This window comes from Rhopalosiphum padi, chromosome 1 (genome assembly GCF_020882245.1).
Source record: "Rhopalosiphum padi isolate XX-2018 chromosome 1, ASM2088224v1, whole genome shotgun sequence".
Classification (NCBI taxonomy): Eukaryota; Metazoa; Arthropoda; class Insecta; order Hemiptera; family Aphididae; genus Rhopalosiphum; species Rhopalosiphum padi.
In genome coordinates, this window is record NC_083597.1 from 60126269 (window position 1) to 60154175 (window position 27907).

Here is a 27907-nt window from a genome sequence, read left to right on the forward strand (position 1 = left end):
TGCTACCTATTCTTCATTTGTCAACGTTATCCTTCGACGTGATTACGTAAGGTTTAAAAGGGTTTTTAATCTTCTTTTATCTAGCTTTCAGACTGTATCGTGTTCAGATAGCTCACTTCATACGATACCTGGTACTCCGGTATAATCATCCTGTTCGCTTGATCGAATATTCTTATTTTTATTAAAGAGTTGAACTGAAATAATTATAATAAGTGCTTATGAAGATACTAACAAAACTATGTTTCATATTGTATACTCATATATGCAAATTAGACTTTTTGTTTTTAATAAGTTAACATTCACAAGGTATTGTATGAATCATAAAAATGTTTTATTACACTATACTATTTTGTATATTATGTGATTATTTTTATTTTTATTGTATTTTTTTCATCTATCGTTTTAAATAGTTTTAAGATATATTAATCACACAGTTACAAAGTATTGAAAAATACAGTATTAGCTAACTTAAAATTCATTTTTTATGGCTAAACTCTTCACATGTTTCTTATCAAAGAAACTGAGTGAGATTTTTTTTCTGTCGTGTAGTATAAATATTTAAAACTTTCGCCTTACTCTTCAGTTTACTACTCATGTATAGAAAACAAGAGTAAACTCTTTTCACTTTTATATTATTTCTTGCAGATGATATGCTTGATATAGAAGCACGCTAACTGAAGCATACATTTATTATTCATAGAGTTATAAAAACAGCTTTGCCTAAGCCCATAAGAAATTAATAGGTATACATATTAATGTTTATTTTTTTTACACTGAATCAAAATTACAATTTTTTATATTATATTTGAACGTTTAAACTATGAAATAAAACCTGTTATTGTTTTAAAATTAAAATATATGAGATAGACACTGATTAATTACTAAAAAGCTATAGATTCTAAAAAGCGTTATACTTAACACGAGTATGTTTATATTGCTGCTGATTCCTTTATTAACACTGGAATGGTTATATATGACGTATTGTTTAAATAAAAATATTATAAGCGTAAGGATTAAAAATTCCAAATAGTTTATCAAAATAACTCTGTAAAGGAAAAAAAGAATTATAACTCAAAAGATGAATGCAATCTAATAAATAATAATCTATAAAATGATAAAAGGTGAAAAATGGTTTTATGCTACCTATTTTATCGGGTCAATCTGTGCTGTATTTTATCTATTTGATTTTAAAGAAAAGGCTGATATCGGGGTTTTCTAAAAATCATTCAGATTGAATAATGGTATCTTTTATTTATGAAATAATATATAATATTGTATACTACTGTACGTTCATATTGGCAAGATAATATAAAATTAAAGCCATAAGAGCTAAGTATAAATATATATACACATATTTTTATCGTATACATTTACATTTTATTTTTTACCATAAAGGAATATTTTGTATATGAACGAGCACGATAGTAGGGATTCAAGTACCAACTCAAAAAATTATTTTATTAAACACAAAAAATATTTATATTATTGTTGTGCGGACGAACGGTAGAATTTATTTTATGTTTTTCAGATTTATTTCCATCATAATAACGTAAAAACTACAAAAGTCAATATTATATGCCAAAAATCCGGTGCAGATATATTGTTTCATATTTTATGCTAAAATATAGTTTATATTTACATTTGGGTGCCCATTATCTTAGCACGCTAGTAGTTTCTATTAAAATAGATTATAATATAAATGCATGAATAATAACAATAAAACGTGCGAGATACCTTTTTGGAAAATGGAATATTATTATATCTAACTATATATACGATCTTTAATCACATCTAAATGGAAATAAAATGCACCGGCGCGGTATAGGTCGGTGAAAATTGAAAGAGAGATATTTATTGCTCCTCTTTGTGTACACACAATATGGCTAATATTGAATAGCAGCAGCAAGCACACTGCCATCAGGAGCATCTCATCCATCCGGCTTTTGTTATTGATTTTCTCTTTTCCTGTTTTTTGAGCGAAAGAAGCACGGTGGCAGCACCGGCAACGGCCACGGACGGGTGGGCGTCAAGCGCGGGTGGTCGAGGCGAAGGCGGCGGCGTATCTGCTTGTTGTATATTTATATATATATATATATACACACACATTGGGGTAGGGAAGTACACCTTAATGTCGCGAGTTTAATGTGAAAAGGAACGATGCGGGTGGATTTTTAATTAAGACTCGTAATACGTTTTATGCATTATGAAGGGTTAAACTTATTAAATGAGAAACTCGGTACCCATGTTCATTGCGGCATAAAACCGAAAGAAGAAAAAATAAAAACTACAGAAAGAACCTAGTTGGCAGCAGGAGAGTGGCGTGGATACACCGCATGGTGTGCAGGCAGTTATACCTACCGACATTGTAGGAATAAGTGGAAAACGGAAAAAAATTAACGCACTAGTCCCACCGTATATTATAATATTATACAGTATACACCAAACTTCACCTACGGAATGCTTCGTTTAATGTGTGTGCGCTAGTCTGAAGTAATAATGTATTTTAATAATAATAATATGTGTGGATACGTTTTTACACAAGTATTCTACATCACCGACACCGTTGTACAAATATGCCGCGTAATTTATAACAACTTCGCGGCTGCAGTAGGTACCTAACCCTGTCGGCCGTCGTCGCTGCCACCGCCGCGTTGGTCGTTTAGATTCGTTGCACTCGCGAACACAGTTTGAGGTTATTAAATATTAATTTATAACTATTTTAAAAATATTTCGAGTATCCATTTATTATAGTTCTAATAACTGTACTGAGCGTATTTGCCCCTAAAGACGTATCCAAAACCTCCTACCGTCGAATTAGACAAGGATTTTACTGGATCGTAAAATTTTGCTTTATAGGTACTTTATTTTATACGGGTACGTTTTGGATACGATAAGAAGTAAGAACAATTTTTTTTTCTGCTAAATAATATAAATAACTCATTTTTATATCGTTTACAATAATGTTGTATTACAAAATTATACGTGATGTAATGTAATCATATAAATTATTAAAATTTAATAAAAAGTTCCTTAAAAATAATTGTTCTTAAAATAATTTCAAGACATCAAAAGACAAAAATACATTCAACCTTACAAATCAAGAAATCATTAATAAGAAATTTATTAATATAAAATAATGTAAACTACCTTTAGTCTCTTTCACTCAGAACCGCCATTTTTTGTATACAATTATTTATCATTGAATTCAAATAATTTAACACAGACTACTCAATGACGAGGTACATTAAAAACCCACTATTACAGTAAATTCTTATTATTATTTTTTTTTACGATAACTTATAATAATAATATTTGCTTAGTATACACTTTCATAAATTGAGTGGGAAGCACTTTTATGACTCTAAGAAACCGAAATCCTAAATACCTTTTTGGTTGAGTTGTAATTTGTAAATAAACGCTATAGTAGGTACGCTAATTATTGCGGCAAGTTAAGACATTAATCAGTAATTGCAATACCCATACGGTCATATATAATTATACATATATTATTTTTCATGTATTTTCACGATTATTATATTATGACCTGTAATTGTGAGTGAAGTTAGGACGTCTAATTATATAAAAACTACTACGTACTCTAAATGTATTTAATCGTCGTCTTTAAAAATTAAATAAATATGAATACTCAAAATATGGTTATGTATTATAATGGGGTATCGTAACAATATTTTTGCTGTTCTATCATCACGTAGCTATGCATTTTTTTTTTTAATAAATTTGCAAAATATGATAGCTCTCAACAATTTTATCGAGTAGTATCAAATTCAACGATGCACGTACTTCAATATGCCCACACAAACATATTACTTAAGATCGAATTTATTTGCTATCGAAACTTTATCTTGGTAGTTGGTACTGAATAAGTTGAAGATGATCAAATAATGTACGTAGCTTAATAAATTTAAAATGATTCGTTCTAAATACTTTATATTGTGGCATGTTACAACTTTTTTTATATAACTTGTAATTGATAATTTTTAATTCTACACCATTGTTACCGTGTGTCTTAAATAAAAAAAATGTCTATGTTTTCTGTAACTTTTCAATATATTGCTAATTTTATGATATAATAAAATAAACAAATATTAATTTCTTTGTTAATTTTACAGTTTATAATAATTACACAATTACACTGCTAATGAATATGAATTGCCAATAGTAACGTATTGGGTTTAGTAGGGATATAGATACGTCCATATAAGGGTAGATGTCATGAAATTATTATTAATATAGGTATTGCTAATAAAAACTGTTTTTATCGACCGATATTTACTTGAACATGGATATTATGAAAATTAATAATTTATATGCTATAACATTTTTTTTTTCATGAGAAATAAATTTTACTGCGGCTTAATACATTAACCAAGATGTACCAAATTACCAAAACGATAATATGGGTACTTTATCAAAACAAGATAAGGTTAATTATTTTTATTTTATAAATTTATATCGTACATCAATTTAACACAATACATATCGTTTATATTGTTTACGACGTGGCGTTTGTTAGGTGAATGAAACAATATCAAGTTTTAAGTGAGATATTAATCTGGTGACCCAAAAATACCACTAATTCTGTCTAATATTTTTAATTCATAACATCATTCAATATTTTAATATTCAATTCCTTCATGTTTATAAAATTAATACAAATATATTATATTAATAATATTTTCGTATACAATTTATTATGGATAGGTAATATGGTAACTGTGCACTCATAAAGTCATACATCAAAGGTATATACAAATATTAGTAAATACACACTTATAAATTGACTAATGGCAGCATACAGCATAAATTAATTGGGATCAGTACTTGAACATGTGACCGTACGCGTTTTAAATAAACGAATAGTCTTAATATTATACTTATAATACTGAACTAGTATTAAAAATGTGGTTAGTAAATTTAATAGGTGAACTAATATAAGTATAAAGTATCTATACAAGTAAGTGCTGATGTCAGTCAATTAGAAAAAATTGATTAAACACGATGATTACAAAAACTATTAGTAAATAGCAAGTACTAAACTGTTCTAAATGGATAAGACTAAATTTGGTATGTAATGCATTTTAATTATTAACCTAATATGAATAGTTCCTGACCCGTTACTAAACATAAAAAATGAATGCCTTAGAATACGTCATAATGTGGAGAAAATTATCTTTTAAATAAACATAACAATATATAATAAAATAGAGTACGAACACAAAATGTAAAAAAAAAAAAAATGATTAGATTAAATTAAAAAGGAGTATAAAAAAAAAATACGATTTTCAATTATAACAGTAATGGATCAATAACTGTTTGAAATTTTTTTGGTCTTGTGTTTAGGATAAATTTATACTGTGTTTTTATTATTTTCATACTTTTTTCCTCCGATTAATTCATCACAACGAAAGTCAATCATATTCTCTCAAGGGGCTTGATGGGGTCGGGGCAAAAGTTTCAAATATTCGATAACCTCTTTGGATATACACCTACCTCGTTGAATATCGTTATTTGTAAGCGGCATTTTAGTGTGCATAATGGAAAACTACGTTTAACCGCAGCCACTGCTGTCTTCGAAGGCAATAGAGTGGGATGAGTGCGTGGGAGCGCGAAGTAGGCAATAGCAGCGACGGTGAAGGCTGACAAGATTGATGGCATGGACCCATCATTACCGTAATGCGTTCTTCCGGATCGATTGGATGTGAACTTTTTATTTACTATTATTATCATATGGCTGGACGGACGGGCAATAAGGAATAATTAAACGATAATAAATAATTATTTATGTAAACAAGTTTTGATCAAAAACACAAAAAAATCAACTAGTGCCTACATTGGTATTTCATAATTTTTTTGTTGGTTATAAAACTAAAGTTCTTTGATTAGTTTCGACTTCCTATATTTATGTATTAAGAATTAAGATTGTTCCGAAAATTTCTACAGATTTCCACCAAACAGTATATAGTGCGGTTAACTGTATAAATAGGTACAACTATAGTCATGGTAAATAGATTTTCTATTTGTGGCCTTACAGAGGTCTAAAGTAAACAGATATAGAAAGTGGAGGAAAGCGGAAAACACTTATTGGGTGTGTGAAGAACCATGTAGAAAATAGTTCAACTTAAAGATAGAAGTTCAGTTTTACACCCAAACGAGAAAATGATGCGCACGCAACGGGACGACTACTGTCGTTACCACAAAACTCATATTTACTTAGTAGATAAAAAGAAAAAGATTGAAAAAATACACGTTCATATAGAAAAAAGGGAGTTGACCAAGTAAAAAGAATATACGCAATATAAGAACAGAAAAGTAAGAAAGGTAAGAAGGGATTGAATTCTGAGAGGATATTTGGACAATCTTAATGCCCTCTTATCCTCTTGATCGTTTCTATATTGATATACCAATGGTCAACAAAAATAATGAAATAAAAGTCATTTCGTCGTTTTCTTACACGCCCTATTGTCATTTATCTGTAATACGATATTATCTTTACAAAATCTACTAAAATCAATAAATTCATTTTTCAAAATTATTGATGTATCAATAGGTATAAAAACAATTGGTATACATACATAACCGAATAATTTTTATATGTTTTAAGTTGACTCGTGAACTCCATATGGGGTAAATCCTACTGTGTACAAAATTGTTTTATTTTCCAGTATTTCAAGTTTTAAAATATCTGAAAAATTACTAAATTATTTTTTAATTTAATAATTCATTGTTGAAAATAACAACAAAAATTCTAATTGTATAAAAATAATTTATATCTAAATAACTCCCATTATAACCCAATGAAAAAACCTACCTAACATATGCAAAGGACAACTTTTATTTAGTTTTAAATAATTTTTTTTATTAATAAATAAATATATAATATATGATAAATATTATATTTGTAATAATAAATCGTTTTATTTATTATTTAAACATTATAAAAGAGCACTTAAATAAATTATCGATTTCATAAGACTAATATATTATAATTTATAATTTATACTATACGTCATAAATTGGAAAAAAAAATAAAATATTTAAAATAAGTACCTATTCTAAACTCTTAGCAATTTGTCAATAAACTAAGTATCATTTCCTTTTATATTATAATAAATGTTCTTTTTGTTTGAAATTTTAATCCTAAAAGACAGTTTTTCGAATGACAATCATGGGATTTCGTATCATTTATAACTTTGGAAAACGTCCTTTTAAAGCCCTCATTGTAATGAATCAGTTTTTATTCATTTGAATATAAGCATTAGTTATTTTGAACACTTGTTCAACAGATTTTTTATGTCATTTATTTTCTGTTGTATTAGTGAATGACTATAAAACGAATTTCATTAAAACGTTATAAAATCGGTGAAAAATATAAAATGAAATACGCTAATAAAATCCTTTTTAAGTTAAATATAATGATAAACCATAAAAATCGCAATAAAAAACAAAACCAATTTGTTCCTGCGCGAAAAGAATCAATATAAATATCTACGTTTTCCAGATGGTAAAATTGGTTTTAATCAATATGTACAACATTTATCATAATTAGATTTTTATTTGTTATAAAATTACTTTTATTAGTCCTACAAACGTTATATTATAAATTAATAGGTTTATTATTTTACATAAACTAACATTGAGAGTGGAATTTTTTTCTGAAATTAATATATTTAAACTAGATAGTATATTTTATAAAATTAAAAAATTGTCTGAAATTTAAAAAATTCAAGTTATAAATAATTTCAATATTAGATATTTCACCTGAACTATCCTGAACTTCAGCTCAATAATTTTATCTAAGCTGAATAATCAGCTCAAGTTATATTTATTTTATATTGGCCGATAAAAAAAGGTTTCTACAGCCACCCATGTATAATTCAAGTTCGTTCTGTTTTTCTTTGGAAAGACGCATAAAATGGAAAGATGAAACAAAATAATAATAACAATACAAAATCCAAATGCATATATATATACACACACACATTACACATACCTGTATAGAAATTGACGTCGTAAAATGAAAAACAATTCCTTTTCTACCGTATTCAAATTTCACTGGGGACAAAATACGCAGAGCAAAAGAAGACGATTACATTTACCGAAAAATAAAATCTAACGATTGCCATGACGTCCGTTAGAAGAAGAAAAAGCCAATTTTAACAAACCCGATATTGGAAATGAACATTTATTATATGTATTTTATCCAACAGGGAATCCTATTTAAATGGTTATATTTAGTATGTTGTTTGAGAGTTAAAGTAAAAGGGCGATATTATACCGGGAGTATGCATTATTTAAACCCAACTAAAATTGGGTGTATATTTTTGGTATAAATCACGAACAATTCATAAGGTAAAATAATTTATGTATTACGTTCTACTTTCTAAGTAAATATAAACATGAGTTTAAATATACATACTGAGTACCCTTTGTGCTTAGATTAAAATAAATATAGTATATCATGAAATAGCTTACATCGAAATATATCAAAATAATTGTTTATCATTATTAATATCCAAATATGAAATAAGTAATATATATATATATATATATTGATCTGCAAAAGACTAAGTAATATTTATTTTTTCTTCAAAATATATAAAATAACTTAAAAAAAAAAAAAAAATGTTTTTTAAATGAACGATTTATATTATTTTATAGTTGTATATAATGTAATAATTAATTGGAAAATTTAACTACAAAATGAACAAGGTACTTTTTTTAATCAGTCATAATTGAACTAATTAAGCTACCTATACTAATTTTTTCGTGTAAAATCAATCTCGTAACATAGACAAATTAAAGACAATTTTTAATTTATTTTGATGATGCAATTTGTATTATCGGTTTATTTTGAATTATTAATTTTGTAAAGTAATTTATGTACTTGTATAATTACTTAAAAAATGCTACATTTTACATGTTTCAAAGATATTAAAAATATCACTTCACGAAATCGTCCAAATTTCCAATAATCAAAAAATAATTAACTAAAAAAATAAAATAAAACTGTAATAGGTAGGTACAAGACAAAAGTATACGACAATTATTTTAATTTGAATTGACTACAATGAATAAGTTACATACTTTTCTCTTAAATCAATAACAAAAAGTTACTTTATTATAAACCAGAAACTTATTAAATTACTTATTATGAACTAATAGCTATGATTAATATACATTATACAACAAATATGAAATCAATAATATATATAGTAATACTGAATAAAATTATGGATAAATTTCAAACTATTAGTTGGAGAAAGTTTTACAAATTAGCAGTTCACAACTTAATCTCCCCTAGAAGAAGAAAAAATGGTTTCATTTTAAATACCTTTAAACTTGTTATAGTTTTTTGTTTTGTTACATCTGCTTTGCATTTTAATTAATAAAGTTTTAAACTTAGTTCGACAGTTTTTTGTTTTCACTTAAAAATATTATCAGACACACTTTTTAGTATTTATTACACATCAAAAGTATCATATTTTACAGATAAACATACCAGTCAATTTTATTATCTTCACGTGTTTTTATAATTTGGTCCAAAATTGTAATAATTATAATAAAAACATTATATGAATTTTTAAAACCATCAATAGACTCAATATCAATGTCTCAACTAAAAACGCTTACTGTTATGGATTATTTTATTTTACCTAAGGGACGATTTATGTATTCAAATTATTTATAATATACTATTATAACCACTCCACAGTTTAAAAAAATATATTAATGATAACAGTTTTTAAAGTCATTATAAATATGTTATCAGTCATTTCGTTAATTATAAAAATTATAATAAATATCTAACTACCTTAAAAAACGAAATTATTGATAACACATATTACCGTCAAAACGGGTTTATGAGAAAATTGTGCACATTTTTAGTATGACAAATCAACAAAATATGAGATATAGAAATAAAAATAAATTATAAATGATTTCAATAAAACATTATTAATTACTTTAACTATGAAATATATGAATAATGAAATGAATAACTTTAATTATAAGATTATAAGATTGTTTTAATTTATATTGTGTAACCTTTAAATAAAAAAAACTGTTTTTAAATTTTAATCTAAGTACTATCTTTTAATTTTTTTTTTTTTTTATTTCGTCTCATTTCTCTATCATACAAATCACAAAATCGTTTTGTGTGCTTAACTGTTCAGTAATACTACAAACACCTGTATGATTTAATATTTGAGACAAGAGCACTTTAACAACAATAAAGAATTGTTACTTCCATATAGTTATCACGTTTTCAGAAGTATAATTTACTTATTTTCTTTATTTTTTACCATTAAGTCGAATATCATAATCTCTAAGAAACGAAAAATGAATAAAAAATGATAGGTAATGCATAATAATACTTTTTTCATATGGATTTCTACGAAAAATACCTTTTATTTCAATACTTTTTTGAACCTTTTTAATTCTTTTATGCAAAACGTCAAATTTATACCTACCTATTATATTCATCTTAAAATATATAACTCGTAATAATTTATTATGTATTGTATTGATAATAGATGAAAATTTGATAAATGTCAAAATTCATATGAAGGTCCACTCATTGTTATTATATAATTATCTTTGAATACTATCGGGAAGTAGATAAATAAACCGAAAACAGAACTTTCCTTTATGCGCTGATGTTTGCTTTGGCAAAATATGATAACAGTGAAATAGATTATGCTATGTAAGGAAATCGAAGTTTACTTGCAAGAACATCAAATATTGAAGTACAATGTGTCCCCAATAAAAAAAGGTTTACTTTTGAAAGATGAACTGAAATAATTGATCGGTTTCGCCATCCACTTTATGTCATCTTTTCTCTTATACAAAATATGATAAATTATATTTGAAACCCAGAAAATAATCTGATCAAACTTCAGTGTTCTCAAAATAGTATAATATATGCAATATGCATTCAACACATTATTATTTATTATAAAGTAGCAATGTCTTATTTTATTTTTTTTAATAAGCGTAAATAAATAAAAACTAAACATAAAATGATATTATGATTCTTAAAATTTATTTATTAATTTGTTACAACGTTAACAGGATACTTTTAGTATTAATATATTATGCACGAATACGTTTAACAGGAAAAATGAAACGCAGTTGTCGTTCATTTTAGATTAGTGAACATTCTTAGTAAGGAATAATCCCTGATATTCCGAAAAGCGAGTTTTATCCCCGTCGTTTTCAAGCGTAAGTAATATATGATGGAGATGATTCATGCTGTAACTTGTAGTTTTGTATAAGATATAAAAACAAATTATATAACAAAATCCATATGTAAAACAACATTTCACCGTCCGATTTATACGCGCATATACACAGCCGATAACCGATCAGAAAAAAAAATTGTGTTAAAAGCGTGAAAAAAACATTTCGATGGTACTTATCTTTTGACAAAACATATTCTGATGGAAATTTGGCTTTGAAAAGCTTTTAAGATTAGGGCAATCTTCGTTTTAAAAATACTTTTTCATGCATATCGTTTAATATGGTAAATTATTCACAAAAAACGAGTTTTAAATCATTTTTTTATTCAATTATTTTTTTAACTATAACGAGAACCGTTATGATAATAATATGTAAGCATATTCGATTATGTTAGATAACTACGTACACACATATAATTTATCAAATCGAAAATCACCGTTTTCATTCATTAGTGACTCTGCAATGGGGATCGTGTTGATAATAATTCACGAGCTTTTCATTTTGTTCCTGTTGTTTGGGATTAAGCGTAGAAATCTCGCGGTAACGATCGGTGCAAACGGATAGACCTTTTTTCACACACGCGTTCCTGTTAGCCGTATTATAACAATAATAAAACGACAACTGGAATTTTATTTACACCAGACCCATACCGAACGATGAGAAACATTGCACGATATTGATTTCTGACTATACGAGTGACAACTAGAATTTATACACGTGTATCTTTTTCAAAAATCTATTTAATATATCCCTTCTTGCAACTAAAATTACAAAAATAAAAACAAAAAAAAAAAAAAGACCCAGAGTGAAAGGAAATGAACAAAACGTTACACTTAATACGAAACGAACGTTTATATTGTATATGGCTCCGCGCACGAGAACATATTCTCGCTCGATTTTATACTTCAATTAAAATTCCTACTATATTCACCATAGTCGAGTGAAAACAAAAACAATAAACAATCGGTACTCGTATGATTTTTTTTGTTTTTTGAAACCTCCCATTCTAAGTATAGAAAACGTCAACTCCCACCCGACAATATAGCGAACAAAACACTCATGCGGTTATCTCAACATTCGACATAAAAACATAAAAAAAAAAAACTATTTTTACATATTGTTATTTATTACACAAATCGTTCAAATGGGTATACATTTTTGTATTTTTTTTATGTTATATATATATATATATATATATAATATTATAAAGGTACCTATATAACAAAAAACGATATAAAAGAACTAACCTATATGTATAACAAAATATGTAAAGGGCTTAATAATAACTTCACAAAAAATATTTTTTAACTCAATATTTTGATATTGTTTATGAATATTAATTATTATTAAATATTAATATTAATCATAAAAGTGGCTTATTTTGATTTCCCCGGTGGCTTAGACAAACTTCATGTCTATAAGGTTTCCTAAATCACAAACTCAAACGTGGCTTATGCTGCTATAAAATTAACTGTAGATTTTCCCCACATTAAACATTTTCCACATGAGCCTTAAATTAATTTTAAGAAAATCAAACATTCAGCGATAATTTAATAATGACATTACAACGATCTAAACTGCTAATATTTCCTTCATTAAATGTTTCAATTTTTTTTTTTATATATTATATTTGAGCATTATTGTTTAAATATAATATACATTAAAAGGAAATCGATATACTAGCAAGTCTTAAACGATAATTATACATTTATTATTTATTTGTAATTATAAACAAAATTTAAGATCAAAATCTGAGTTTGAAATAATGTTTTATATCGCCTTAGTAATGCTACTACGTAGGTAGTACTTTATAGAATTATTTCATCTCATATTTCTTACGTTTCCATATTTAACCATCATTGATAATTCAGGCAAAGTTTATCAAACGTGGGATTATAATAAAAATGATTTTCCTACCGTTAAATTATACAATTCTAAAACTTAAAGCCATGAATAACATATTTACAATTATAATTCATTCTTGTATGTTAATAATACATTTTATAGCTGAAATATAACTGCGATACGAATAATAATAATATGATACATTTGTGTATTGTATTCTGTAGTAAATATAATATGTACCCATTAAAAAGTTGTTCTATCCTAAGGGTGTTTTAACATTTCTTTCGTTATCGAAAAGACGAAAACCTAACGTTATTAGACTTTTAGTTAAAATAAATACTTAATAATTTATGATAAGATAATTATAGAATATGTTTATTTTTTTAATATGATATTATTTACAAATTTTTGGGATACAATTGTATGATAACTCAAAAATTTTAAATTTATAATATTGACATTTTAATAAACAATACTGAAATATATTTATTCTAATAACGATTTATTTACAACAGATAATAGTATTAACTAGCATAATATTATTAACATACAAAATTACATGAATTATCTGTATAACGTGTAACACAAATAATTAATATCAAAATATGGTAAATTAAATATTATGAATACGATAAAATTGTACCTAATTTTTTCATAATTTTAACGATAATGTCATATTTAATATATAATATATCTATATTATACGTGGAGTATCTGCTATGTACGCATGAACTGAAAAAATAATAACCCTATCAAATTCACTAGTATTTTTCCAAAGTACCATTACTAGCAGGTTGAAAAGTCAATAGTTATAAAATATAATTCATGGTCAAGTGGTTCAAGTAATAATTTTCACATATAGTTTTAGTTTTACAACAGAAAACAATTTCAACGCACTCAGAGACCACATAGTTTTTTTTTTGATTACAGTAATTATTTTGAAAAGTTTAGCCCTTCCTTAAGGCATTAAATTAAGACAAAAGCAAGTTTAAGACTACAAGAAAATAACTATATCATAAATTTTATCCGGTTTGGAAGTAAATGAGAATTATATAATATCTTCAACCTTGTAGACGTAATAGTATAATTTTTATTAAAGCACGACCAAACTAACAAATATTCATTATGTCATTACAATTTATAAGGTTTTTATTTATAACTTAATTGCTTAATCAAGCATTTATAATAAACAAAAATCACAAACGCAAAAAAAAACTAAGAAAAACATAATTTATTAAAAAATAAAAACAATACTTAAATGATTTATATTTAAAATATACAAGTACTTACTATAATCAAATATATGATAAATAATTTGATATATTCACTTGATATTGAAAACTATGATTTAAAAAAACATATAAATTTAATCAACAAAAATGAATATTATATTATATTATTCTATTCAATATTAATATTATTTAATAATATATTGTTTCTTTTGTAATTCATTATTTCTTATTCAATTAAGCTACTTAAAATTTAACTTACGATCGAAACAATTTTCACAAATACCTATTATAAATAATTATCCTAACTGTTATCTTTTGTTATAATTTTAGAAATATACTAAATTATACTTTAATTTATAAGACTCATTTGATAAAATTTGAAATACTTTTTTTTAGTCATAGGAATTCTTTTAGTTTAAATTCCACGTATCTAAATCACAAAATATTAATCAAAATTAAATTCATTGGAAATATTTTTAAAATAACCATAATTAAGTATTGATGAAAAAATGGAAATAAGAAAGTTAGGTAGTAACAAAGAAAAACAAAATATTGTCATCCTTGTAAAAAGGTTGGCACAATCATTGGATAGTGTTCAACGTGTTTTTTGGTATCATATTTTTTATTTGCACTGTAGTCACGTAAGTAGAATATCCCTCAGTCTGTTTTTATCTCACTCGCTCGCTTTACTAGACTACAAAATATATAATATATATAAATAGAAATGTGGATAATAAATAACAGGTTTGTCATGTGTAAAAATACAAATGGAATACATACAGGGTTTCTTAAGAAATCGCAAGCGCTATTAGCACTATTTCTTCTTTACACTTGCAAATTTTTATATTTCAAATACAAAGTTGTAATATATAATTTAATTAATTTTTTGAAACACGAATTTACAATTTTTTTTTTAATAATTTAACCAACACATTAAAAAAAACAACACCATGGTACTTGTGAAAAGCTAATACTTAGCAAAAGAAAACGGATAAAAATTATACATTCTATGCTGGATATACATTTTAATAAAATAATAACGAAAATAATTACAATTTATAAAATTAACGCTACTCTCTCAAAGCATACCCTATACGTACACGCACAAATGCGGTAGCAAGGGACAGACATATTTCCTGCGTTTGACTACTTCCTCGCCGCCACAAAAAGATAAATGACACTAAGAAAATGAAAGGATAGAAGAAAATATTCTTTTTCCTCTGCAATACCCTTTCTCTGACGTTTTTCCACATCACAAACATCGGTTCATACTATCAATATCTGCGTACATGACTTATTTTGATGTTTTTTTTTTCTTCTAATAACATTGAATCTTTGGATTTTTAGAATTCTCAAGTGTTTAATCTCTAAGATAGTTGACGAATTTGTAATATTTACTAATATATTATAATATAATTACTAAATGTGTACCTACATTGATTATTACCTGCAGAATATTTTATATTATATTCACTAATAATATTGAATTAAGTATCAAAGGTTTTATTTTCAACAGTGAGTATTATAATTCAAATAATAACTATATTGATAAACTATAACAATAAAAATGTTATTTTCACAAAAATTATTTTCCTACTATATAAATTATTATTATGTACCAACTAGCTGAAAATTTGATAATAATATATTTTAAAATTACCAAAACTTTAGGTTGATAGAACGATAATCATTATAACATGTAATATGCTTTATATATACATATTTTTTATATATATATATTCAAAGCTTTATCTCTCCCATGGTATTATACACAATCGATAAACATAGCTTTGCCATAAATAGCAGGTATATTGGCACAAGAAGGCGTCTCGTCCGCCGCACTGCACCAATATAAATCAAATATTATGATGGTATAAAAAATATTACATTCGTATGTATAAGTCATTTCCAAATACAATATCAAACAAAAAACCAGAGAACAATAACATCAATCAATAGAAACAAATCATATTTCAACAGACAAATGTAATATATATTTAGATTAAAATTAACTCTAAATAAATATTTGTCATTTGTATACTTAAAATAAAATAATTATACTAATTGTTGACTATTAATACGATTTAGTTTTTACTATAAACAGGTATTTAATAGATAGAAAAAATTATACAAAATTTAGTGTTTGATATTATATTATAATCATATTATTGTTTCTGAATTATACAAATTATAATAGTGTAAAAAAGTATAAAAATCTATATTTAATTTCAAATTAATGAACTTTGCATCAACGTAAAATTAATATCACTCACGACAAAACTTCAAGTTAGTTACTCCGTAAGTGATTAAATTTGAATTACCCCTTTCTAAAAGATTTACGTCGATATTTTCAATCGTATTCATTAATACGCGCGTACGGGATTAATGGAACATGTAATGAGTGTTCGAGTAAACAAATTAAAGAGAAATGCTTTAAGAATGTTTTTAATAAAACAATTTACCAACACCTGCGTGGCTGATCCATTTAAATTAGTCGAAGTTATGGTGAAATTAACAGGCTGACTGTTATAAGTTCGTACAATAGTTTCATTCTGCGATCGATCGTCGCAAGTTTGATTGCAACTTTTCACATTCCGTGGAGACTGGAGATTATTGTTGACATGAAATTTAGTAGTCTCGTCTGAAGCTCTGGATCATCCAAAAAACCTAAATTGAAAACCGCCTAGTCTGGGGAATTTCGCTAATGTTCAAGAAAACCCATCCACGGGATAAAAATATTTATAGTCCAATGTACAATTTGTCCAACGTCCCCGCTGGTTATAAATGTTTTTCTTTACGGGTCAACCGCTTTTAATTGGTAGATTTAAATTTATTATCTTTGCGACAGAATTCTCTCAGACCTTCTCTTGCCTTTTGGCTTATAATTATCATTATAGTATATAATATATATACATGTACATTATTATTTTCAGTGATTCGTCGCGGCCACAGAGCCGTGTTGTGTCTGTTTTAGTACATTTGTTTTTATTTTCCATAAAGCTCTAAATAATATCCTTACACCAATTAAAAAGCTACAGCGATAACGCTGAAAACTCCGTCGTTTTTAAATCACTTACTAGTAAAATAAATAACTTATTAGCCTGTAATTATATAAAAAAAAAAAAAAGTTATAATAGTAGAAAACAGCGTCTATTATTATATACTATATATAATAATAAATAACTCAATGAGTACTTTAAATGAAAAGTATCTATTTAAGCTTTATCTTCCAATACAAAATATTGAATAGATTCATTGAACGGCGTTATTTTAAACTTGCTTAATTCATACACATTTTTAATACTTGTTTATAAATATATTATATATTACAAGTATCCTTATCAAGTACCTATTAAATAATATAAACTTAAAAAGTAGTCCATACACTTTATGTGCACACTAATGCTTATAGTATTATACTCTCCATAGTCTTGTTATAAAAAAATCGAATTATCAATCTATTGTGTTGACCTAGAATAAAATTTCAAGGAGTAATGCGCTACTATCTACTCAACCTATCATAATTTAGCCTGATTAATATTGTTTCATGAGGGTGAAGTTTTATTTTTTTTTCTATTCATAACTAGAAATTAATAACTTGATTATCGGAGAAACATAATACGTTGCAGATGATTTTTGTTGAATACAACTTGTAATATTAAACAATAGTAGATTAAGATAAATCCACCAAGGAGTGAATTAACTTATAATTTAGTTTTTGCTGAAACAGTATAGTCAATGTATTTTTATTATATTCCTAGATAGAAATTTAACTGTTGATTAAACTATATGAATAATAATAATACAAAATATCCATTTAAATAGTATAGTACTAAATATTAAAATAAACTAGTTTTGCTACTAAACCATTATTTACAAAATATACATTAATATGTTTATAATTATTTATTTATTTAACTATTTATTTTTTTATATTACTATTTATAGTTCACATTTTTAAATTAAATATATATTTTCAATTCAAAAAAAATCATAACTATAAAATAATATAAATATTTTTTAAGAAATTTTTGGATTAATTAAAACATAAGTATATATTTAAACAGTTCGTAAGTAGGTTCTAAATATATATTAATTTTTAGGTATAAATGATTTAATTTAATTAATATTGAACCTAGTACTTAATAGTTAATAACTTATCACTATACTATAGATGTCTCCTGAAAATCCTTAGATGGTCAGATTCATCATTAGGAATCACACCTTTACCGAACATTATTGGAACAATATTCCATTGTTATTGGCATGAATATTTTCACAGAATATTAGTATACTATGATATAATTTTAAGAATATTTTGGCTCTTTTTGCGTTGTTTATACATTATTTTGAGCTTTTTAAAAAATTTTGACTTGTTTTTTTTATATATATATATAAAGTATACTTAATACATTTTTTATTTCTGTATAAAAAAAGCTTAAAATTAATATACAATGATTTTCATATTTTTTTCTTACAACATTTAAAAAATATGATAATTCATAGTCACTGTTTTTTATTATGAACGTTTGAAATCACGAACATTTGTAAATTATTTTGTAGTTAAAAATGCATAACATTTTTAATTTGAACCTAAGGCTTGTACATTTTATACAAGATTCCTCATAAGTTTTTATTACTGAAATTATAAAAAAAAAATGTTAAACGTAAAACCACATTTATTTTTATAAGCGGTTTTTTTTTTTTTTTTGGTCACCTAACGTAGAGAAGTTAGCTGTAATTTTTTTTTAATTTTAATTTTTATATACAAAGGGATATGCATGAACAAATCGGGTATAAAAATAAACAATTTTTTTTTAATTATACAATTATTTGTAACCTTAATTAAAAAATTACGTCCCATGAATAAAAGCCTGTTCAAATCTAATGTTATTCCATATTCCATGAATATTTTAAAATATAATTTTTGAAAAAAATGATTTTACTAAACAGCCACAAGTCACAGCAACAGATGATAAAATAGTATTTTTAGATTGAAGTAAACTTAAAATTAAGAAAAATTAAAAACTAGTGTTTGGTTCTCAAGGAGCTGAGATAGCCAATTAATAAAATATAAAATTATTTTAAATATTTTAAAAGTTATAAATTATTATTTTTCATAAAGTAATTAAATATTTATGTAAGTTTCAAAGTTTAAGCAGGAGTTGGGAAGATGATACGTATTTTATATTAGTAGACGAAGAAGAGACGGGTAGAGAACAAACACTCGGTCAGATACTACGTATTATTATAGGTATAATATTGCACATAAAACGTCGTAAATAATACATTTATTATTTTTCGGCGATTTCTTCTCAATACAGAACACACATTTAGTGATATCGCCATGTTTATATTATATTACATTTTGTTTTGTATCTTAATAGAACTCTTATTTTGATACAGCGTGTGTGCGTGAGGCTGCTCCTCGACACCGCACCACCGTATACCAATATTCGGATCCCGAGAAAGCAAAAACTAATAAAGTCCCAAAAGTAGTAGCAATAACAAACATGGCGCGTTTTCGTTATCATTTTAGTCACGTTCAAATCGAACGTTACGGGTCGGACGGGCTGGCGGCATCCGGTCGCTCCGGCCCGGTCCTGCTCTTTTATCTACTTGTAGTGGTTTGTCAAGGGGTCAGCTACTGATGCCAATCGACCGGGTCTATATGGAAAACCCGACGGCGTAGTCCGGTGTAATTGTTGTCCTTTGACATTTTCATTTCAGACATCGTCGACACGACATCTCGTGTATAAATGCTATTCAAACGCAGTGCAATGCACTGTGGTCTGAGAGTAGAGCTCATAATATAATGTGCATTATAATGTGAGCATCGACTCGTTTGAGAACAGTATATAATATTAAAATAATATATATATATATATATATCCTCTTTAGAAAGAAAAAAAGCGGTTTTCACTTTTTTTCCGTCCGTCTATTACGGCCAAACAACTCGATTTTCATCACAGATGATTTTCATCGTTCCTTTTTAGTTTTTTTCACACATTATTATTACTACTTTTTTTTTCTTTGATGGTAAAAAGTTTTTATTATTATTATTTTTTTTTTTTTATCTCACGTCCTTTGGTAATTTATCGACAATATAATACTTTATTAATAAGTTTTGACTTCCTGAACGAAATAACTATGTATGAGAACATATTATAAGGACCATTCGTACTTTATCTGCAACAAACCATTTGTTTTTCTTCCAGTGGTTTTTTTTTTGTTTTATTTTGTTTTATCTCTCGACTAAGTTAGTTTTTGTAGAAAACTATAACGTATAATATCGAACGTACAAAACTTTATAGAAAACTTTTTAAATCGATGTATATGGTACCATATTAGATAATTACTGTGTGACTAGGTGTTGAATTTATATAAAACAAACATAAAAAAAAAATAATAATAGTATTTATAAAAATCGCGTTGAGGATTTAACTTAAAGTATTTCATTGTTTGTATTTTTTTTCAAATTGAAATATTAATATATACTATTTGATTTAAATGTATCTATTATCTTGCATACTATATAATGACAAGTGTATAAATATATTAAAAACTGTCTGAACTGTTTGTATTTTATCATTTATTAATTATTTCAAAGAATACAATTATGATATCACCTTGAAAAAACATTGATGAAAATCAAAACTGATAAATTCTTGACTATCTTTAAGCAAAATTGAACAATAATATAGTAATATAGGTATTGTAATTCTTAATGTTAATTAAATAAATAAAAGTGAAAACAATTCTGTTTAAAATAAAATAAACATTGATTTTATTAAGTTTTTTTTTTTTGCAGTTTACTCTTACTTTTGAAACCATTTTATTTAGACTCGGGGTAATGAAATAATGCGATCGTTAAATATTATTGTAGCATTAACTTTTTGTTAGGTTGAATTGTACACAGTTTAATTGGGCAAACTATGTAAATATTTGTTGTTTATATATTTTTTTTTTTAAAGATAGACGATTTACAATATTTTTTAATGATATTAAAACAATATATTATTTATTTTTATACTATACATTAATATTCCTCATTTTTTTTTTTTTTTGTAAATGTGATCAAACGTTACTTACATTTTTATTATTCCCTAACATTCGTGTATAATAATAAATAATAATACACCCAAGGTTAAATATAAAATAATTATTATCAAGTATAATATATTTTTATTATAATATGTAAAAGGAAACAATAATTTTCCACGATAACAGTAATAATAATATTAATTTTATGCGATCCACACCAAATAATATAAACTAATAATTAAAATTAGTACTTCTATAATTTATACATGTTGCAGTGTACATATTATTGTATCCGTGATCCTATTTATTTACTATAGGATATTCTGTACATGGGAAAACACAGAAATATTTCTAAACGCCCCGCGGTAACGGGATACTCATTTATCAGCCGAATTTACGGTTTGGTACAATATTATGTTGTGCGCAAACAAAGTCTTGTGAATCAATTATCATTCTATATAACGGCCCAAATTAGATAGGGTTGAATGTCATGTGCGTTTAATGACGTCGTCGGTGGCGTGAATTTATAGCCCGGCTGAAAATTCGGGTGCTGTGGGGAAATTAGGAATGTTCGAAGAGTATTGTCATGGCACAACAATCGTAAGCTAATAATTATTATTAATAAATGGAATTTATCTCCACCGCCGCGCCACCACCGCTGGTCCGAACACACGACAACCTCCGGCAAAATTTACCCAGACGTTCGGCAGCATATTTCCCGCTGGAAAACTATTTCGAACGGCTGAGCGAGCGGGCGAGCTGTCTCGTTTCATCGCAATTACTATAATTATAATAGTATGATATTACGAAAAATAACAACGACGTATCGGTATCGTTTATTTGTATTGTATTAAATATTATAATACGATAGTGCGACTGCCGGTCGTGTAGTGTATTCGTTATTATTACTGTACCGCTGTAGTACGGGTACAGCGAAAAAACGTTATTTGTTTCAATAGGTATTATAGATAATTATAATATATTGTTGTACATGACTCAGCTGTATGGAACATTGAACGAGCTTAGGATGATTCACAGTAGAAAGTGTTTACTCATTTACACGCTTAGTATGTTATGTAGCTAACGCGCAAACAAAATAATCTACCCTGTACCTATACGTAGGGATAAGTAAATTATATTATTCGCCCACGCAGATTTCGTATAAACACAACATGCAGTAATTTTGATTCATATTTTCATTTTACAGAAACGCTATGCGGACCTCACGAGAAGCGATTGCTCAACGATTTATTAGACCCTTACAACACACTAGAGAGGCCAGTAGCTAATGAATCGGAGCCACTACAACTTAGTTTCGGCCTTATGCTCATGCAAATCATAGATGTGGTAAGTAACATTATTAATAATTTGATTATGTAAAATTCTATTTCACAAAAATTAGCAAAATTATGGGGTGACTGAAAAATATTTTTACTATGGTATATATTTTTAATATTTTATATATCATTACAAATAAAATAGGTAATTTCAAATAAATTTGTCAAACTTTGTTAACCTAAGCTAAATTACCATAATGTAACATATGTGTGCATTATATTTGTTATTTATTGCCCGACTTAGAAATGTAGAATAACACGAAAAAAAATTTGGTTTCTAATTATTAATTAAAATTAAGTCAAGTAATGAATATTCAAAATAAACAAAATATGGTGTAAATATAATACCGTAATAACTCATCATAGTAAATATATTTAGTTATTATATGATATCATATAAATACCGTTCAATGGTTGTTGTTGGCAAATTGATATCAACATATAATATTAATCATTTTAATTGTTCAAAAATGATAACCTAAATAGTATTCAAAAATATACATGCCCCATTTAGCCTACATTCAAACTGTTCAAAGAGATGGTTAATTTTGTTTTCTTTCAGCAAGTTTTTAATTCTTTTTTTTTACTTTTATACGTGAAAATCACCTAACTTTATAATAATATGCCTTTTTTGTTGTCACCGCTGTTTTTGTTGTTGGGTTCGATAAAAACCCGTTAAAAATGTTTCACCCAGTCCACATCGTCTGCTAGAAAAGTCTATCTCAAAGGCATGGACAAAGCGTATAATTTGTGCAGGGTGGGCCAAGCGAAGTTTAATGTTTGAAAAGTACCCGAGCAAGTTTTCTTTCTAACTTTTTATTTTTGTGATCCAAATATTTTATACAGCTGTAAAATAATAGATTAACGTCTCGAAGATGCAGAAAAATATTTTGTATTTTTATCGAATTCAATATAATAGCATATTTTAAATGCATTGTATGTCAGGTAAGCAGATTTAGATAAGATTTTTTTTTGTCGTGATTCTAAGTTTCTAACCCATATTATAGTCATTTGAATAAACAACACGTAGGTATATAAATCCAACGAAAATTCGAAAATTGTATTGACCCGAAAATTTAATTTTTTAATAGATTCATAGTAAAATTTTTATTCCAAAAATTTACAAGTTCATAGATTATTATTTAAATATATATATAAATATATATATATATACATTTATTATTATTATTTAAAAAATTAGAGTACCTACTAATGTTTGTGTGGGTTAAAACTAAAAACCATTATTTTTAAAAAAAATTTCAGTGGTTACACAAAGTTAGTTTTAAACCGTTGGTAACAATAAACTTAAGTTAATAATTAAAATTACAAAATGTAATTTATCAAATATCATAATATAATACAATCACAAATTTAATATTATAATTTAAATTGAAAATATTTCTCAAACACAAATACATTTAGAAGTTTAGTTCAACTTAAAAATAGTTTACTCATTTACATATAGTAAATATAATTAAATATTAAGTTATTTTTTTCGATTAAAATTAAACTTTATAGGTATTACAACTAATAACTAAACTAACCTTACCTTTTAAGCCTTACATAATAATATTTGTAATTTATTTGTATATCTACCGATTAGTTTAATCTTTTAATTATTTTTATTTGATATTAATACTAGTTAATGTGTGTTTCATAGTTTATTTTGGCAATTTAGATGTAAATATTCTATAAAATAATCGTTATCGATTATCAAAACTAATTTAAAAATAAATGTGTCGTGTATCTAACGTAAAGTTACTGAGGTAAATTGTAAGTGCATTTGAACTTTAATACTGCACGTCGCAAGGATTATCAAAGAAGTCTCAAATTCATTTGACAAATGCTAAATATTTTATATTTTGGTCACGAATATTTTATCCTAGCTCAAGTATAGAAAATAATTCAAGATTTTTACCCAACTGGCTTTGCAATATATTACCTATGGTAAATTTTAAATAAGGGGAAAAACTAGTATTTTAAGAATAAGTTAGGAGGGCACTTATTTCACTGAGTGTATCCAAAAGAGCAAAGGGGACACGAGGACAGTTTAATAAAACATTCCTAAGGTATATTTATATTTTTTTGCAGTCCGTCACCACCCTTTTCTACCGAAAAAAGGAAGGGCTGTTTAAAATTTATGTATTCGTCCTCAGAGTGTAAACGTCAGTTACCCCGGTTACCTAGCATTCTGAATGTAAATTTATCGACCTCTTTTAAAAGGGGTTGGAAAACATAATATTTATATCTATAGGTAGGTACATAGATAAATTTTTGTACAGTTGAATTATTTGGTATCGACAGAGAGTTTGTGAAACGCAAATACCAGTCCATAAATGAATCTAAGTTTCTTTCTTTATTTAAATTTATCCAAAATAGCATGATTAAAGCTAATCATAATACGATACTCTAAACAATAATTTTTACTAATGCCTACATATTTATTTGTTTCAGGATGAAAAGAATCAGCTGTTGATTACCAACATGTGGTTAAAATTGGTAAGCATATTTTGAGTAACTACCATATATTATATTTAACAAAAAAAAAAATTAATACAAATGAAATTTAACTTGAGATATGTAAAATAAAATGCGTAAACGAAAATATACATAAATAAAATAATAAATTACGCACTGCGATTTACGATTATTATGTAAATAATCATACGTAAAATAAATATTTTGTCATTTTTATACTAAATGCAATTTAGTTGAAGTACGTCATAAATTTTGCCGAGACTTATTCAAAATTACAAGATTTTATGCCTTTGGCATAAAACTTTAGTAAGTCTCAGTTGTTTTAATTTATATGAAATGGAACGTTTCATTGTTTGTCTTCTAATCTTAACTTTGCGCAAAACAGTTCTATATACTACAATATTGCGCCCACGGATTGGGTTTACAATATAAACGAAAAAGGAAATTAAAATATTTTTTGTGTAATATACAGCCGAAAAAAAATCGTTTAAATAAAAAGGAGGTTTTCTTGAATAAAAATATTTACCAAGATATTATTCATTAATAAACCATGATATTCACAATTATCATAGAGCTTATTAAACTTATTAAATATATTCAAAATAAGCAAGCCACTTAATTTTTTATTTATTATTAAAACTTGGATGTGCCTCCATGAAGATAAATATGTTTTAATAAATTAATAAATACGCAAATATTAATGAATTTAATTTCTAAATATTAATAGCAACACATAAATAATAATAATACATTGTTATGATCTCATAATTCCCTGTTTATAAATCATAATTAAATTATGAATTCCGATATTATTATATATTTAGGTAGGTGCGTATTTTGTTATTTTTAATAATGTTGTAAAATATACATTTTATTTTACAAGACGGACCAATTCTATTTTAAAATAAATAGCATATAATGCTTTTGTTGGGTTATTTTTTTTATTTTTAACCTGATAAGTATCACGTGGACTATGGAGGAACATATTATTTTTAAACGTTCCTTCAGAGTATACAATATAATATATACCTCAATATACTGTATAGTGTATAATAACGAGACCAAATGTGGAATGAAGTTTTTAACAGCCTCTCGCGCGTAGGTACAAAAGAAAAAACCCATAGATTCTTTAATAATGCACAAATGTACCTCAAAATGGTGGTTTCAAGTTAAACACTTCGATTCTTAGAGCTTAGAGAAAATCTATAGTTAGAGTAAGTGTACTTTACGTGTTGTATACATGTATATAGTTACGCGCGTTTACTCCAAGCGGTTTTCAAACAAATACAAAAAGTTTTGTCCTCTTGATTAATGTAATGTGCAATCATATATATTCATATAGATTTACAGACCATTTGTCATGATTTTTATTTTTTAGTCTTTTCACCTAAAGTCATAAAAATGGATAGTAACATAAACGATTAATCACACAAGTGGTGCGACTAAGTGACAAATAAAGAACAAAAAAAGTGAGACTCTGTATAAGCATCCGTGATTGCAATGTAAACCAATTTAATGAAATAAAAAAACGCTAAACAAAATACACTATTTCGAAGTGCATATAATATACTTTATAAACGTTTTTGTTTTTTATTCATAATTAAAAATAAACGAACGAAAACTTTAAATTTATATTTGTTTGTTTTTTACTAAGTATTAAAATATAATTTGTCACACGAAAAAACATAATTAAAAATATACATCAACACCTGTATTATTATGAATCACTTAACCCTTTTTAATGTATAAAGTTTATCTATGTTTTATGTATAGGTATAAAGGTATTCCAAAAAAAAAACTTATTTAAGAAATTTAAAATGAGGGTACCTTCTCATTTTTTTTCAAGTAATATTAAAAAATAATTTTTGTGAAAATATAGACCCGATTACTATCCCCTTCACGTACTAAAAAAGTTAAATTATAGCAATTATAGCATACAGAAAAATGTCATTAAATCACCCAGCTATTAATATTATTGAAATTTTTTCCATATTAATTACTCGTATGATATTATTTTTTTTATAAAAATATATAGTATGATAAGTTCAATGATACCTCAATGCATTTACGCGACCAAACTATTGTTGAGCGCAATATTTAATTATAAATAAAAAAATTTCTATGTATTCATTTATACTGTTATTTTTTTATAAATATTTATAGACTTATAGTCCTCCTAGAAATATTATAGTCTATCCCAACTTCTAAGAACTTCTCATAACCACTTCTGATTTCTTGGTTTTACTATTTTCTACAAAAGACGACAATTTATACATAGAATATAGATCTAAATATTTTAATTTTCCATTAACTTCATGGCTTATAATAAAAAAATAAACATTTAATTTAAATAACCCATATAATCTATACATATAAAAATGTATATAATTAATATAATATTATTGATATATATAAATATGATTTAGTATTTTAAGAACTAGAATTATACATTATACACACGTTACACACGTAATTATTAAATGTATCATTAAAACGTTTTTAATTTAAATTTAGGAATGGAATGACGTCAACCTCAGGTGGAACCACAGTGACTACGGCGGTGTGAAAGATTTGAGAATACCACCACACAAGATATGGAAACCAGATATGCTCATGTATAATAGGTTAGTACACATATTAAATTCTATGCCTACACATAAACAACACAACCTGAGTGGTGTATTTTAACGTTATTACAGTATTATGCACAGT

At 26.0% G+C, this 27907-nt stretch overlaps 1 protein-coding gene across 4 annotated transcripts in view; it reads left to right on the forward strand.

Annotated features, from left to right (window-relative positions):
• Positions 1-27907, forward strand: part of LOC132918574 (acetylcholine receptor subunit alpha-type acr-16-like) — a 73297-nt gene that overhangs the window by 18083 nt on the left and 27307 nt on the right. For all 4 annotated transcript variants that reach the window (XM_060979881.1, XM_060979884.1, XM_060979885.1 and 1 more), the window contains exons 2-4: positions 22588-22727; positions 25172-25216; positions 27710-27819. In XM_060979881.1, the coding sequence (XP_060835864.1) occupies positions 22588-22727; positions 25172-25216; positions 27710-27819 (295 nt within the window). The remainder of the gene's footprint in view (positions 1-22587; positions 22728-25171; positions 25217-27709; positions 27820-27907) is intronic.